At 52.6% G+C, this 16053-nt stretch overlaps 1 protein-coding gene across 6 annotated transcripts in view; it reads right to left on the reverse strand.

The window, feature by feature from the left end:
- The window catches only part of atp2b1a (ATPase plasma membrane Ca2+ transporting 1a), a 53118-nt gene that overhangs the window by 4319 nt on the left and 32746 nt on the right, over positions 1-16053 (reverse strand). For 3 of the 6 annotated variants that reach the window (XM_064342655.1, XM_064342656.1, XM_064342657.1), the window contains exons 6-20: positions 15623-15790; positions 13884-13922; positions 11816-11968; positions 11468-11682; positions 10886-11128; positions 10233-10474; positions 9576-9813; positions 8431-8610; positions 8248-8335; positions 7869-7975; positions 7184-7375; positions 5207-5420; positions 4116-4327; positions 3835-3942; positions 2808-2996 (exon numbers count right to left, since the gene is read on the reverse strand). In XM_064342655.1, the coding sequence (XP_064198725.1) occupies positions 2808-2996; positions 3835-3942; positions 4116-4327; positions 5207-5420; positions 7184-7375; positions 7869-7975; positions 8248-8335; positions 8431-8610; positions 9576-9813; positions 10233-10474; positions 10886-11128; positions 11468-11682; positions 11816-11968; positions 13884-13922; positions 15623-15790 (2588 nt within the window). Of the gene's footprint in view, positions 1-530; positions 1413-2807; positions 2997-3834; positions 3943-4115; positions 4328-5206; positions 5421-7183; positions 7376-7868; positions 7976-8247; positions 8336-8430; positions 8611-9575; positions 9814-10232; positions 10475-10885; positions 11129-11467; positions 11683-11815; positions 11969-13883; positions 13923-15622; positions 15791-16053 lie in introns of those variants that run through there. The other 3 variants (XM_064342660.1, XM_064342659.1, XM_064342658.1) reach the window with 3 other exon arrangements.

Consider the following 16053-nt stretch of genomic DNA (forward strand, 5'->3'; position numbering starts at 1 on the left):
CTGGAAGAGAATGGATGTCACAGAGTGAAATGAGTGAAAATGGAGAATGGATGTCACACACACCAACAGCACACCACAGGTATCACACTGATGACAGCGGACACTGGACGTCAGACTGGAAAATACAGATACCTGATATCACACACAAGGTGGCAGATATTAATATCACATTGATATAGAGGTAACGCTGAAAGCAACAGATGATGCATGCCATGTTGAATACATAAGAGAATGTATAATACGCTGACAGACAGAGAGAATTCTTACAATGAGAACAAGCAGAGAATGGACATCTTACTGAGCACAGCTAGAATGGATGTCTTGATGACAGAAGCAGACAATGAATATCATCACTGACAGCAACAGACAATAGATGACATTACAGACAGCAGCAGATAATGGAAATCATCACTGATAGCAGCAGACCGTAGATGTCATTACTGACAACAGAAAAAGTATAATACACGGACAAGAACAGAGAATATTAGACAGATGAGACAGAGAAGGAGGGAACTTCTTTTTGGAAAAGCGCAGGTTTGCATGTTCCCACTAAATCTACCCTCAGAACACCCCACAACCATTCAGTGAGGCAGTGAGGTCAGAAATGATTGAAGTGCAACTGATGAAGTACGTCTCTCAGCAGTCTCTGAGAGACGTGAGCCCAGCTGCTAGAAAAGACACCCAACCCAGACCACTCAGCTCCTCACCTGCGCAGTACCTGCGCTGTGAAGAGTGTGCACAGGTTAATACGACACGCGCGGAGCGATGGGTAAACATGTTTCACCTTCGCCTGACCCCGCGCTGCTTTCAAACGCAGTGAACATGGGCGTATACTCAAATAATTTACACCGGCTAAGGCTGGCCAGCCACAAACCCGTGAGAAAGCTGGGGGGCCGGGGCACAGAGTAGCGGCTGCCAACAGAAACAGGCGCAGGGGAGGAGGGGTGGGGGGGGGCTCCCAAACACGGCCTTTCAGAAACCAGCGAAAGCCAAAAAAAAAAAAAAAAAACCACAGAAGAAAAAAAGCTGACAAAAACCTGCAGGACGTGTGACCTCGTTAAAACCCACATGTATAAGATACATTTACACACCAGAAATGTGTAGCAGCGGCATGGAAGATGTGCGTTAAGTTTTTTTTTTTTGTTCTCTTTTTTTAGGACCAGAGGAACATTAGGAGAGAATGAGAGAAGGTTAGGCGAGTGGAAGGGGAAACGTTAAGGTCATGCACGAAGGAGCACGCACTCACACCCCACAGTGGTAGCAGCAGTGTTGGCGGCAGCGGCAGGAGAATAGGCTACATGTGTAGGGCTAGAAACATTGGTTACATCGAGCTGTTGGCTGGCGGTGGAGGGCTGCCGCCTGAGGGCCCCCTGAAAGGAAGTCCCGCTCTGGAAAGCACTGACTACATCCATCTGCAAGGAACCAGAGAGCAGGACAGCCGTCTGAGAGAGGACAGAGGGAAGGGCCACACACGGAGGAGCAGAGGACAGAGAAGGAGGGCGCGCTCCGGGGCTGACCGCCTGGATTGACCCCACCCCTCCCCACCCCTCCCCACCACACCCCCACCCACCCCTGGACCGCCCGCGTCCTCGCGGCTTTGGCGCTACGGCGTCCCGGCCTGCCTACTCCACCACCACCACCGGTTACCGCCGCGGGAGGCGGAGTCAGGCTGGCGGCGACGACGAGACGCAAGCAGTAAAAACGGGTTGCTTTCAACGTTTCTTTGCATGAACTCGTGCTGAACGTTAAGTGAAAACCTGGATTCAATTAATGGAAACCACAGGGAATGAGCCGGCAGTAATTTAATACCTCATAGGTGGGGAGGACGGTCTGATTTAGTTTTCCTCCAGATAAATCAAAATTATTATATTACTAATAATAATAATACCTTGCACATATATAACTCTTATGGCTTTAAGAGCCATAACATTTTCAGAAACATGGTACAGAAAATCCTGAGGTGATTCAATTCTACTGAAACTCACTATAACATGAGACTAACTTAAAGCTCAAAAATCTAATGTTTTGTTGGTTATTAGAGGCAATATAGAAAAGTACATTCCCAGGCTCTGACATTTCTGACCAGTTACTTGGTAAATAATGTATAACAAAAACTACTACTTAACAGCAATATCAAATGAGTTAGCTATCAGATTTTATCTTGTTTTAATTCCTGACACTAGTATACTGTGTAATTCAATCACCCTCACCACAGTGGAAATACTGGATAACACACCTAACTACTGTGTTACACATGCGATTGGACAAGCCGTATATTGGCAGTTTAGGGCCAAATTATTATTCGTTAAAGTTATTTTTGGTCCCAGTTAAACCACTGGCTCTGTGAATGTTATTTTACTTTAATTGTAGACACGCGCACATTAGCTTAGTATAATGTTAAATTGAAAATGCTATCAGCAGAATGTTTTCCCTACTACTCCTCGTGGATCAAAGAAACATGAATGAAAGGCAAGGCGCGCAGACAGCTACATTTGCATTGCTGATTTGAATTGAACACACAGAGTACAGAGCTAGCCGCCGTGATTGAACCCTTTCCCCCAGTCAGCCCCAGGAGCCGGACGCCGCAGCCCGAGGGAGGTCTACCGCACCGGGCCCTGCCGGGAGTTACGAGCGACAGAGCGGATAGGGCTCGGGTTCGGGGCTAACCGCACGAGCGGCTCCCCGAGTCAAGCTGCAAGAGGAGAGGGGGCGGCAGAGTTAAAGGAAAGGCGAGGAGTATAAGGCCGCTTTCGGGGGAGTGGGGAGGGAGTTTGCAGTGTCCGGTGTTTCGGCGGGGCCGGCCGTACCTGGGTCTGGATCCGGTTGAGCCCGCGGAACCAGAGGATCTGGCCGCGGCGCAGCTCGCGCTCGGCGTGGTCGATCTCCTCCATGTCGTCCATGTCCTCCAGCTCCTCGTCGGGGATCTCCTCCTTCTGCGTGCCGTGGCCCGCCGTCTTCAGGAACTTGAGCCGGCTGGTGGGGATGGAGGAGATGACCTGGCAGGGAGAGGGCGGGGGGGGGAGAGAGTGGAACGTTAATGCTGGGAAGAGCAGGGACCCGGCTAACGTCCTCACAAAACACTGCCACAACGTCACCGGAACGTTTCTGTCAATGTTATATGACATTGCCGCTACGTTGCAGCAACAGTGCGAGAACGTTTCGCATTGGCTGGGATCAAACTCCAGGCCAGGAACGGAAGCATGGCCTACACAGGGGCTTTTTACACTGCTCCCATTTTAGCAGCATTTGCTCCTGAAAATTTACGGTTGCTAACCGGAAAAACAATTTAGGAGCGCGAGTAATTGTGACACACATCCGTCTGCTCCTAAATCCTTCGACGTAGCGGCGCATTCTTCTAGGAAAACGGGTCAGCGCCGAGCCCTGCTGCTGGGGGAACACAGGAACCTTCACCACTAATAGAGAATGAATGAAGAGCAAGGGCACGGCACCGCACTGACAGCGGCAGGTGTCCGGCCGGCTCGGTAATGGATTAAATAACGGGTGTAAAGTAATATTAGCAGCGCTGGAAGTCTTTCAAAGCCCGGCTGAGACTGACCACACTGTTTACCTCGTATTTCCTGTCAGGAGCTTATGTGCTCGCCCAGATGACTGACGCAAGCTCCCTTTAATAACACTTCATAACCCGATATCCCCCACCGTGGCACAGAAGGTTAAGGCTGAGATGTATTCATAGACTTCACGGCCACAAGAGGGAGCACTTCTACCATCTGAAATGAGCCGCTGTTCTCATCTCAACGGCAGGAAATGTGCCTGAGGCTCTCAGCGTGAGTTCTGATTGGCTGGCGGCGAGTGCGGTGACTGGCAGGTGCTTACCTGTCCCCACAGGAGACAGCCGAAACCCAGGAAGACGCACCACAGCCACTGATCCACGGTCAGCGCCACGCAGCTGAACGGCTTCCCTCCGAACTGAACGATCACGATCTGAAAGGCAAGGGTACAGTCTGCATAAGGGCGACCGTTGCCAGGTAACCATAAGCGCGATGCAATCGTGCAGCTAGCCCCCCCTGCCACGGTCCTCACGCACCGGGCCCGTCCCGTACGAGTTCTGAGGCGGGACGCCCCGTGCAGTCAGAATTCGGGCGAGAAGGTCCTACCTGGATGACGAAGGTGCCGAAGACGATGGAGCAGAAGATGAGGTTGTTGAAGATGCCCTCGAAGACGTTGCGCTCGCCGTGGATCTTGCGGGCGTTGATCTCGTTGAAGAGCTGCATCATGACGAAGGTGTTGAAGACGATGGTGTAGTGCTCCGACGGGGGCGCGTGCAGCGGGGCGTTCCGGCCGCTGTCGATGTCGAAGATCTGCTCCCCTGCGGAGGGGGGGGGGGGGCGGGACACCATCGTTATTCAGTTTCAATGGACAGGGGCGGGACTCTTAGCCCCCGCTCATTGAAACACCACATCGGTAAACCCGCCTGGAGGCAGCCAATGAATGCTTCCTGTGGAAATGGACTTGATGCCGCTAGCGGTGGTCAGACAGCTCGACTGCGTGAGGGGAACGCTGTGTGTGAGGGGAGCGCTGTGTGCGAGGGGAGCGCTGTGTGTGAGGGGAGCGCTGTGTGTGAGGGGAGCGCTGTGTGTGAGGGGAGCGCTGTGTGTGAGGGGAGCGCTGTGTGTGAGTGTAACGCTGTGTGTGAGGGGAACGCTGTGTGTGAGGGGAGCGCTGTGTGCGAGGGGAGCGCTGTGTGTGAGGGGAGCGCTGTGTGTGAGGGGAACGCTGTGTGTGAGGGGAGCGCTGTGTGTGAGGGGAGCGCTGTGTGTGAGGGGAGAGCTGTGTGTGAGGGGAGCGCTGTGTGTGAGTGTAACGCTGGGGAGCGTGTGCAGTCGGTCCGCTCCGCACGGCGACCTCACAGCTGTGAATTCCAGCGGCCCGACAGCACAGCGGACAAAGCTTCCCTTTATCCCTCCCATTCCCCACGCGCACCGCGAACAAAGAGCCCACAAAAACGTGCCAGAATCGGGGCTCGCTTTTTTTTTTTTTTTTAACCCCCGTTCCTGGGGAAACATCCCATGTGAAGCGCTCATTTGCATATGTCCCGACAGAAAAATAAAGACGAGCCCATTGGTTGTCGTCATACATCGTAAAAACGCACGGAGCGGTGCTCTTCCTCAGTTCGTCCCGTGTTAGTTAGTTACAGGTGAAGTCCTCAGATGCCACAGGAGAGCCCCTGAGTGCTCCAGGGCCTTACCGGCGAACAGCAGGGTGAAGATGATGGTGAGCTGGTAGACGCCGTGGCCCAGGATGTTCTTCATCATGGTGCGAGAGATGAGCGGCTTGTTGCGGCCGTAGGGCTTCCTCAGCAGCAGAGACTCGGTGGGCGGCTCGGTGGCCAGGGCCAGCGAGGCGAAGGTGTCCATGATCAGGTTCACCCACAGCATCTGCACCGCCTTCAGAGGGGAGTCCTGGGGAGAACAAAGCCATTACGTTACATTTATTTAGCAAACGTTTTTATCCAAAGCCACATACAAGACATACATGCATAGCCTCACTCTGCTGTACATACACACATCCTGCCAATGTGCATAATGTGAACACACTGTCCACCCTCACTATCCTTGGAGGGCTGGCTGTGTACAGAGGTTTTTTTATTCAATTATATTTTCTATTTCCATCAGTTAGCCTGGCTCCATGAGCTAAATGGCTGTTTACACCATTAAGTCACCATGAAACTCTTCATACAGAAACACAAGAGCATTCTTCGGCTGTCAATCATGCGCTGAAAAAGAAATGTAGCTAAAATGTCATGTAGCTAAAAATCAAGAAGTGAAACTAAAATGATGACGTAAATGTTAGCGCTAATTAAGCAAACAGGGCCAGAAGTTGTCATGACAACCAGACACAGACACGGCCCTTGTTTCCCACCTCTGCTGTACACTATGGGAGCCCAGTCTGGCCTCACACAGTACTGTATGTACACACACTGCCGCTGTGGGGGGTGCTGCGCACACGCAGATCCAAGCCTCACTGCACCTGCACACAGCAGCAGCTGTACAGGGGAGAGAGAGCTGGGCCAGTCCAGTCTGCTGATGTCACTTCACAAACAGGACATGCTGTACCAGCGTGTGAACTGCATTTTGGCAGGGCGGTGTGAGATGCTTTAGATTATCTGCGCTATGACGTGCTGCGGTCCCTAGAGGGCGCTGTGTTTCCACAGGCTGGAACCGCTCCACTTGCACATTCACCCGGGGGTTGAATTCCCCCTGGATCCAGCCACTCATTTTCCAGATCAATGGAGGTACATTTATGCGTGTGGGGTTTATTACTGCTTTTTGGACTGGAAAAGCAGACATGATAAGAACACGAGGACCCGCTGAGGAGATGCTCTACACAAGGCTCTTCAGCATGTTCCTGCTGAACTGAGAAAAGGGAGCTGGTGTTTGTTTCTCTCTCGCTGCCACAGAAGCGCAGACCTGTGGTGATGCAAGCTCCTGTGATGCAGGCTCCGTTGCGACCTGCGTGCAGTTGGGGTTAGCTCAGGGACTGACCTGTGTGCGGTTAGTGTTAGGGTTAGCTCAGAGTCTGACCTGTGTGCGGTTAGTGTTAGGGTTGGCTCAGGGACTGACCTGTGTGCGGTTAGTGTTAGGGTTGGCTCAGAGTCTGACCTGTGTGCGGTTAGTGTTAGGGTTAGCTCAGAGTCTGACCTGTGTGCGGTTAGTGTTAGGGTTGGCTCAGAGTCTGACCTGTGTGTGGTTAGTGTTAGGGTTGGCTCAGAATCTGACCTGTGTGCGGTTAGTGTTAGGGTTAGCTCAGAGTCTGACCTGTGTGCGGTTAGGTTAGGTTAGCTCAGAGTCTGACCTGTGTGTGGTTAGTGTTAGCTCTAGAGTCTGACCTGTGTGCGGTTAGGTTAGGGTTGGCTCAGAGTCTGACCTGTGTGCGGTTAGTGTTAGGGTTAGCTCAGAGTCTGACCTGTGTGCGGTTAGTGTTAGGGTTAGCTCAGAGTCTGACCTGTGTGCGGTTAGTGTTAGCTCTAGAGTCTGACCTGTGTGCGGTTAGGTTAGGGTTGGCTCAGAGTCTGACCTGTGTGCGGTTAGGTTAGGGTTAGCTCTAGAGTCTGACCTGTGTGTGGTTAGTGTTAGGGTTAGCTCAGAGTCCTGTGTGTGGTTAGTGTTAGGGTTAGCTCAGAGTCCTGTGTGCGGTTAGTGTTAGGGTTGGCTCAGAGTCTGACCTGCGTGATGCAGGCTCCAGTGAAGGCCACGATCACAGCCACCACGTTGACGGTCAGCTGGAACTGCAGGAACTTGGAGATGCTGTCGTACACGTTCCGCCCCCACATCACCGCCTTCACGATGCTGCTGAAGTTGTCGTCCGTCAGGATGATGTCAGAGGCCTCTTTCGCTACGTCCGTGCCGGCGATGCCCTGTGAGCGCGGGTTAGCGTTAGCCGCGCAGGATGCCAGCTCCCCGTAAAACACACACATTACGAGGCAGAAATGCCCTCTGTGCACACGCAGCATCACCCTGTACCCTGTACAGACTCATTCTCTGCGGCACGGAACAGAAGTTCCAAATGAGGCCACACTCTCAGCTGTGCAGAGGCGCAATGCCCTGAAATTCATTTTCATCATACGCAGGGTGCTAAACTGATACAAACAGCAGTTGTCGGTAAACTTGCATTCTTAGCTGTATGGAACGCAAATACAGAAATGTTTTAGTCCGCCGTTTACAGCAAGACAGAAAACATCTCTCGATAGCATTCAAAGACGCACTCCCCTCCACTGAAGACCAGAAGACCAAAGCGGCTTTCTTCTCAGCATACACACAGTAAAAATTGTAAGAAGGTCAGAACATAAGGTCAAGTGAAGGAAAAACAGTCCAGGCGCCCTTGCGAGCTATAAAGCGGCGGAAGCGTACCATCGCAAATCCCACGTCGGCCTTCTTCAAAGCGGGGCCGTCGTTGGTGCCGTCTCCTGTGACCGCCACCACTTGCCTCTGTTCCACCACGGTGCTGTCGATTATACCTGCCGGAGACACGGACACCGGTCACACCCAACCACCGCGGTCACACAGCCACTCACTCCTACAGACAGATGCTCTGCGCCCTTACATTACAGCTTACTATACACAAAGTATATTTCTGCAGAATTTCCACATTAGTGCATCCCACACATTTCACAAGAGCATTCACCATGTTTAATGACTGAGGTCAGTGCTGTTGCAATGAGACAGATAAACTCCAGGAATAACACGCTTGACAGTAAAGTGAGTAATTCAAGACAAATGGCGGATGTACCTTTCACGAGCGTGTGCTTGTCGGTGGGAGAGGACCTGGCCAGTACGCGGAGCTTGGGCCAAATCTTATCGATGCGCTCCTGCTCGATCTGAAAGGAGAAGAGCAGCGGTTCGGTCATTCTGGCTCTGGCGCGGGTACCCGTGCCCGTCTGCGCTCTGCCCCCCCCCCGGCGGCGGTGCCCACCTCGCCCTTCTCGTTGCGGATCCTGCGGTTGAACTCCTTGCCCTCCATGCACAGGAAGTCGTCGCCGGGCAGCAGGATGCCGCACTTGGTGGCGATGGCGCGGGCCGTGTTGATGTTGTCCCCGGTGACCATGCGCACGGTGATGCCGGCGCGCTGGCACTTCCGGATGGCGTCCGGCACCTGCGCGGGGAGAGAGAGGCCGAGAGACGCTCACTGGCGGGAAACGCGACGTTCCGTAGCGGCGTTCCCCGGAGCGCGAGCACCGAGACCTCGCCTCCTGCCCCGCGGCGCTCCCAGGAGCGCACGGTCCCCTCCTCGCTCTCTCCCCCTCGGCCGACCGGCCAGGAGCAGCACCGGTTTTTTTGGATCTCGTGAGGTCGTTACGGCGCCCTTAATTCCAAATAATGGCTAAGTGCGTAAGCGGTGACGAACAGAATTAAGCGAGACTGCAGAGGCCAGAAGTCGGCTCCTTTAATCAGCTGTCCTCCCGCTGCAGCGTTCTCGGGGAGGAGAGCGAGCGCAGAAAAGCGCTGCAGATGTACGCATAATCAAAATTAATTAAAGCGCCCAGAGAGAAAAACAACAGGCCTTCATCAGGAGACTTGAAGACTCAATCTCCACATAAAAGAGGCTCCCCTGCCAAAAAGTAGCAGAATTAACAGCTCTGGATAATGACCTCCGTATCCCGTTTACTGGAAGATAAGAGGCCAATTCTCACCCAACTGTGGAGAACACTGGCTGTCCACCCCACGGGTTTCCAGAAGAAACGAGCAACCACGCTGCTTTTGGCTCAATCTTCTATCCTTTTACAACGAAAATAAAGGCTGCTTGTGGGAAAATAAAATTACCCGCTCCTACCAAAATCATAATATTTTAATAGTTGTATATAAAAGATCCTGTAAAAAATAAAAAAAACACTCCTGTAAAAATGTAATCAGTGCTAAAACTTTGCGGCTCACAGCCTGTAGCTAGCACAAACCCCGTACTAAGACGTTTTGTGTCGAACCTTAAGCAACCGACAGCAGTTTCTGTGAAACCTGGTGTATAAGCCATTCTTATAGAAATCCTAGAGTCCACAAATGGTCTCCTTTGTCACAAAAAGAGGGGGAGGGGGGGGGAGGAGGCGAGTGTAACCTGTGCCTCACCTCCGGCCGGACGGGGTCCTCGATGCCCACCACGCACACGCAGGTGAGGCTGGTGACGATGTCGTTCTCGTTGTCCCAGTCGGGCTCGCCCTCGGAGGCGGGGAAGTCGCGGTAGGCCAGGCAGATGGTCCGCAGGCCCTCGGAGGCCATGGGCTCGATCACCTTCTTCACCATGTCGTCGCGGTCGCGGGGCCGAAACAACCTGGCCTCGCCGCTCGCCGTCAGGATCTTACAGCACCTGGGGGGGGGGGAGGGGGGGTCAGGCCGTCAGGATCTTACGCACCTGGGGTGGGGGGGGGGGTCAGGCCGTCAGCAGTGCAGGACGCCTCGCACCCGAATCCAAGGAGGTTGGGCTTTACGTGAGGGACCAGCGCTACGGTGCACCTGCCCGTGTGCACGTCCGAGTCAGACGCCTTATCCAGCTTTCATTTCCAAACACCCGCTGTCCCATTAACTCGAATCCAATAATAGATATAAAGGTTAAATATTAACAGTAATGTGCGATGCTGTTTACTCATAACAGAATGGCCCTGAAGGCGCTTTTGGAAGAGGAGCGGTTTCACACTTCCACCTGCAACACCGCAGATCTGTCAGATTCGCACACCGCGCGCGGTTAGGACGGGGGTGGGGGGGGATACGAGGCCGCGTTCTGCGTACTTTTTCAGCAGGATCTCGGAGGCCCCTTTGCTGAACATCCGGTAGCCTCCGTCGGCGTTCTTCAGCACCGTGCTCATGGACTTCCTGACGGAGTTGAAGGTGTAGACCTTGTAGAGCCGCTCCTCCGGGATTTCGTTGCGGATGGCCTGGTAGTCTCTTTTCAGGTCCAAGGCAAACCCCAGCAAGGCACATTCGGTCTTGTTCCCCACCTGACGCGGGAGCCCGCCCTCCTTCTCCGGCGACTGGGAGACAGAACCGCCACAGACGGACACGATTACATTACTCACAGCACCCCTACAGCACCGCTAACACTGAAACAAGCTGGATAAGCCACTTATTAACCCCCCAAAACTGCCCCAAAATCATCTACACATCATACACACAGACAGCACAGCCAATGACGATAACCGCTGGACAGTGCAAGTCCATGAGCTGACTGTTACCTCTGTCACTGCAGGTTTACATTAGAAGTTTTTTAAATACTGCTCTTATTTTAGACAGTATTTTATTACAGTAAAAAACAGACATGGCACAATCTGTCCCTGGACAGCAGTGACTGTAAGCCCATGATGTAATTTTTGGAATGTTGACGTCTCATTGATGGCATGTTCACGTGTTCACACGCACCAGCCCCGCGCCACGCTCCTGCTCACCATGATCTTGGTGGTGTACGCGCAGTTGACCCCGATCCCCACGATCAGCAGGTCCATGACGCCGCCCGAGAGGAGCTCGGGCTCCGGAACCTTCCGGTAGTGCTTCTCGGCGATGAACGCCTGCACCACGGTCATCCTGTTCATGGTCAGGGTTCCAGTTTTGTCGGAGCAGATGGCGGTGGCATTGCCCATGGTCTCGCAGGCGTCAAGATGTCGCACCAAATTGTTATCCTTCATCATTTTCTGGAGAGGGCGACATTAAGCCAAAACAGAAGGGTTTCCATGTGGACGCGCTTTAACAGTTTAACAGGAGTTCAGCAGCCCAGCCGAAAATAAGATAATTGTTTTACAGTGTTGTAATAACTCCCAAAGCGTTAACGGGGGAACAGCTGTAGAGTTGGCGCAATTAGAAGATTTATCTGTGCCCGCTGTTTTCGAAGCCCTCGTCTAGCTCATTACACAAAAAATGAGTTTCAGAGCTGCTTGGTCCAGGGTCCCTATTGGATCACAGACTTTTGGAGGGATCCAAATGAAATGCGTCAGAACAATTGACTGCCGCTGAGGGGGGTGGGGGGCACCTACTTTGACGGAGTACGCCAACGAGATGGTGACGGCGAGCGGAAGACCCTCGGGCACGGCGACGACTAGCACCGTGACGCCGATGATGAAGAACTTGACGAAGAACTGGATGTAGATGGGGGTGCAGTCCTTCAGCCACGGGAGGCCCTGGATCCAGAAGGTGTCCACCACGAAGAGGACCACCAGGATGATGACGGTGATGGCCGACATGACCAGGCCTGAAACGGCGAAGACACACGCAGGAAGTGACATCGCTGCTTCCACCCCAGGAAGGGATGGCCCTGAACACGAATCCTGACCACAGATTCGCCGGTCAGCCCCCCCCCCATCCCCCCTCTCCCTCCCCCTCACCTGCTTTGCCTATCTGCACCGCCAGCTTGGTCAGTTTCCCCTGCAGAACGGACTTCTCTTTCTTGGGCAGGTTGGACTTCCTCTTCTCCCGCTCGCCCCCGTCCTCGCTGTTCAGCGGCTGCATCTCCACGGCGGCGCCGTCCTGGGCTTTAGCTGGGGGGGGGAGAACAGAGCCGTGCCAGGGCTGAGAGGAGGGACGGAGCAGGCGCTGACCGCGAGGGGGGGGGGGGGGCGTGGGGGGGGCACGGACGCCGAAAGGGCAGCCTGCTCACGCTTAACCGCCGCCCCCCTCTCTGCCGCCAACACCATCACAACGTGTGCAGAAACCACACTGCGTTTGGAGGCAAGCAGGAGCTACCAAGCGCAAAACACTTCTAAGCAAAACACGTATCATATAACCCAAACTGAAATAAAAACATACCGCTAATAAAAAAAATCCAACTAAATCGGTTTTTGTGCAATTCTCACATTGTACCATGGCCTGTAATACTGTGCTATAGCCTGAGACCTGTTTACACCGCCCAGGGTCACACTAGGCAGCGGGCCCAAAGCCCCTCCCACCTGACCCCAAAGTCCAGGCGCACCGGCTCGTCCCACTGAGTAACCATGGAAACAGAAACCCTCTGCAGGTCAGACGGCTGATCTTTCGCCCGACGCTGGAGAAGGCACTCAGTCTCCCCGGCACTGAAATGTAGCATTTCTTCCCCTCCCATCAGTAGCGGGCTGGCACAGCGGTTAACTGCTCTTATTGTACTGCGTATGAAGGGGGGGGGGGAGGGGGGGGGTTGCTTTGTGCACTCACACAGCCTGTAATCCCAGACTGAGGATTAATGCTCTGGCAGAGAGTGTGTATGGGATTGCTGCAGTGCTGTGGACCACGGTGCTCTGGTAAGCGTGCGCACACCCGGTCACTGCCCAAACTCAACCGTCCAGAGAACGTACGGTTACCACGTTAACTCGGTTTGGAAGCCTCAACTTCATCTCTCACACAGGAACCCTATCTGAGCCCCTCCTCAAAGAGCGGGATTCATACCCAAATTCTATCCTCCATTCAAGAATCAAACCGAAGCTCCATCTCAAAGAAAAAGGTTACTCCATCTTAGACAGGAAACACACCTTAACTCCCTAAAACATGAGCGTTACGCCTGAACTCTCAGCCAGACATTTATACCGCAGCTACCCCTCAGTCTACATTTATATCTGAAGTATATAAAGTCTGGCTTTACACTGACGGTCCAGCCATGATTCATACCCGAGCGGCGTCTCTCGGTCAGGCTTTATACCTGAGCTCAGGAGGCCATTAGAGAATAAGAGGGGGGAGTGAAGCAGCTGCTGCCGCCCCCCCCCACCCCACCACTAATAATCTCACTAATCACCATAACTGGATTCACCAGCACCTGCTGCTCCTTGCCTGCACAACAAGCCATACAGGCTGCAGGAAACATACAGGTGCACCGCAGCGATGCACTGGAATACACAAGCAGCCATATGCACTGCAGGCCCGCAGGTCACACTTCATGCGCAGGAACAGGGCGGAGCCAATCAGGAGCGCGTATTCTCCCCGTGCTTCCTGACTCCTGAACGGTACACACGCAGCGGGAGTGCGCAGGGGCTACAGGCGCTACAGGAATGCACGAGGCCGTCGCCGCCGGCGCCACTGCAGGAGCGCGTGGGGCTATCGGGGGCCGGCGGGAACACGCGCGGGAGGCCGTGCGCGGTGTGCAGTAATGCACGGCATCGGAAACGCTGGCGGAATGCGTTAGGAGCCCAACGCGCTACGGGTTCGAGGACTCGCGCACGCTGCAGGAACACATACGGCGCTGCGCGGAGCCACTGCCCGCTGCACGAACACACAGGGCCACTAGCAGCACAGGAATGCATGGGGGGAAACCCCCCAGGAAGCTGCTAGGAATCTGGGACTACAAGGTTGGGGACTGAAATCCTTTTTACTGCACCCGATTCACAGATTGCCTCTGCACTGCCGGCTAAGGAAACACGTCACGCATGCAAACACTTTTCCTCTAAGGAAACATCATAAAGTGACGCTTCTGCGGCTGCAGGGGCTCACCTTTCTTGCGGGTTTCAGCAGAGCCATCCTGTTTTTTATCTGTGGGGAAAGAAACCGAACGACTGAACTGAGCACCTCGTTGGTCAGTCATTGAAATGCACGGGGGACGTCTCCGCAGTGGCAGTCAGTTAAACACATTCTCTCCTTATTTAAACGCTCAGTTTTGAGTTAACACAGGAAAAGTCAGGCCCTGGAGTCTTTTTAACGGGGACACAAAGGGATGTGTGCTCAGCTGCCGCCAGAGTGGGCTCCCATCGCTGGGCCATTGCTGTACCCGTTTCCAGCACAGGAGCCAGAGCTGCTGCCACCTCGTGCCCCCACAAGTATAGCACAGTCACAGTGAGGACTGTGCGCGCGCACACATACACACACTCACTCACACACACACAAAAACACACGTAGGCACGCACACGCACACACACACACAAACACACGCACACACACACACACACAAACACGCACGCACGCACGCACGCATGCACACACACAAACACACGAATGCATGCACACAAACACACAAAACACACGCACACATACACACAAACACGTACACGCACCATCTTCACATGCAGACTTGGCCCCACGCTTAAGGAATGCCTTGCCAAATATCTCTCCCCCCTATCTCTTTAATTGAATAAATTCCCATTCATCACACTTGGAAGCTTTCATCTGCTTTTTCAGTACTTTGTACAGAAATTTGAGAATTGCAGCTTGCATTCATCAGGAGATAATCTCCCTTTCTAAAAAAGAGTAAGGCGGGATACTGAAACAAGTCCAAGTGTTAGCTCATTGACTGCTGCAGAAAAGACAGCGGTGAAGTGAACATCAGTGCTAGCTAGAGGAAGTCGACTGGCTTTCACGCAAACTTTTTAAGTTCAGCATGTTCAGCTTTCAAAGTTGTGACTTCAAGAGTTATGCTGCTGTTGTGAAAGTATTTATCCTAAACTGGCACAAAAGAGGGGAAAGTCCTGTACTTAATGTTAAAGAACCTTTAGAGGTAGCTATATTTCACTGAAATATTTTCTCATTTTGAATATAGTATGCACTGGAGGGGTATGCAAGATACCTTCTTGCCCTCAAGCAAAATAACCGGATTCAATGTCACCTTGACCCTCATAGACAACCAGTCATTGAAATCATGCACTTGGCTCCCAATCAGAAGAGGAGAAATTTAAAATTTTCTGACTGCAGGGACATGGAGCTCCATGAAAGGAGGTCTGTTTAGTCCCCTTCAATACTGAAAATGGAAAGATGGACTAGGGCAGGCAAGAGCCATTTCATAAGCAAACAGATTTCTGCCTACACAATCCCTGAATAACTCTTCATAATAATTACTGAGCCATTACCATTCCACTCACTTCTCATTAGCAGACAGACCTCATTTCCATCAACGCCCCCCCCCCCCCCAACTGCCAAGAGCTGGACACAGCCAATTTCACAATATTTGGAATGCAAAAATAGCATGATTACATGGCGAACTGCCTCAATACAAATGGACCTTTTTAGATGATTTGGAGATGTTTACAAAGCCTGTCATTTCAAGATCAAAAGCATGAAAATCCTGCTCCGTTTTACGAAGGCAAAGGCCTTGTTCGTATTCAAATACTGGCAGTCTAATTAAGGACATATTACCCCCACTCTGCTAGATTGACTGAAGATACCGATAAAATGGATATGATGGCAAGGGTGGGGTTGAATGGGAGCGGGGAAACAGAACAGCGCAGGGTATTCACGCTTACTTTTCTTCTCCTTCTTTTTCTCCTTTTCCTTCTTCTTCTCCTCCTTTTCCTCATCGTCATCTTCGTCACCTTCTCCAGCCCCCAGTAAAGTGAAGATTATTCCAGTTTGAGAGTTCACCCCCACGGCGGTGACCACCATCTTTCCAGAACCTTCCATGACGTGCGTGCCTGGAGACAGAGGACAGGAGATGAAGCACAGGCAGCTACGAGATGCTGAGCACAAAACCACCAAACTTCATACAAGTTCAGAACGCACTTGTTAATGTCCAACCAGGATAATCATGTTAATCACCCCTTTAATTATGAATGGATAATGAAGAGGCAGTGGTGAGCCCAGATAGTAATGGCCGAAAAAAAGCCTGTCCACAGACCATTAATAATCAGCAACTTCCCCTTAAACTGCACTTTGTAGTCTTCGAAGCATCACAGCT

Source organism: Anguilla rostrata, chromosome 7 (assembly GCF_018555375.3).
Source record: "Anguilla rostrata isolate EN2019 chromosome 7, ASM1855537v3, whole genome shotgun sequence".
Classification (NCBI taxonomy): Eukaryota; Metazoa; Chordata; class Actinopteri; order Anguilliformes; family Anguillidae; genus Anguilla; species Anguilla rostrata.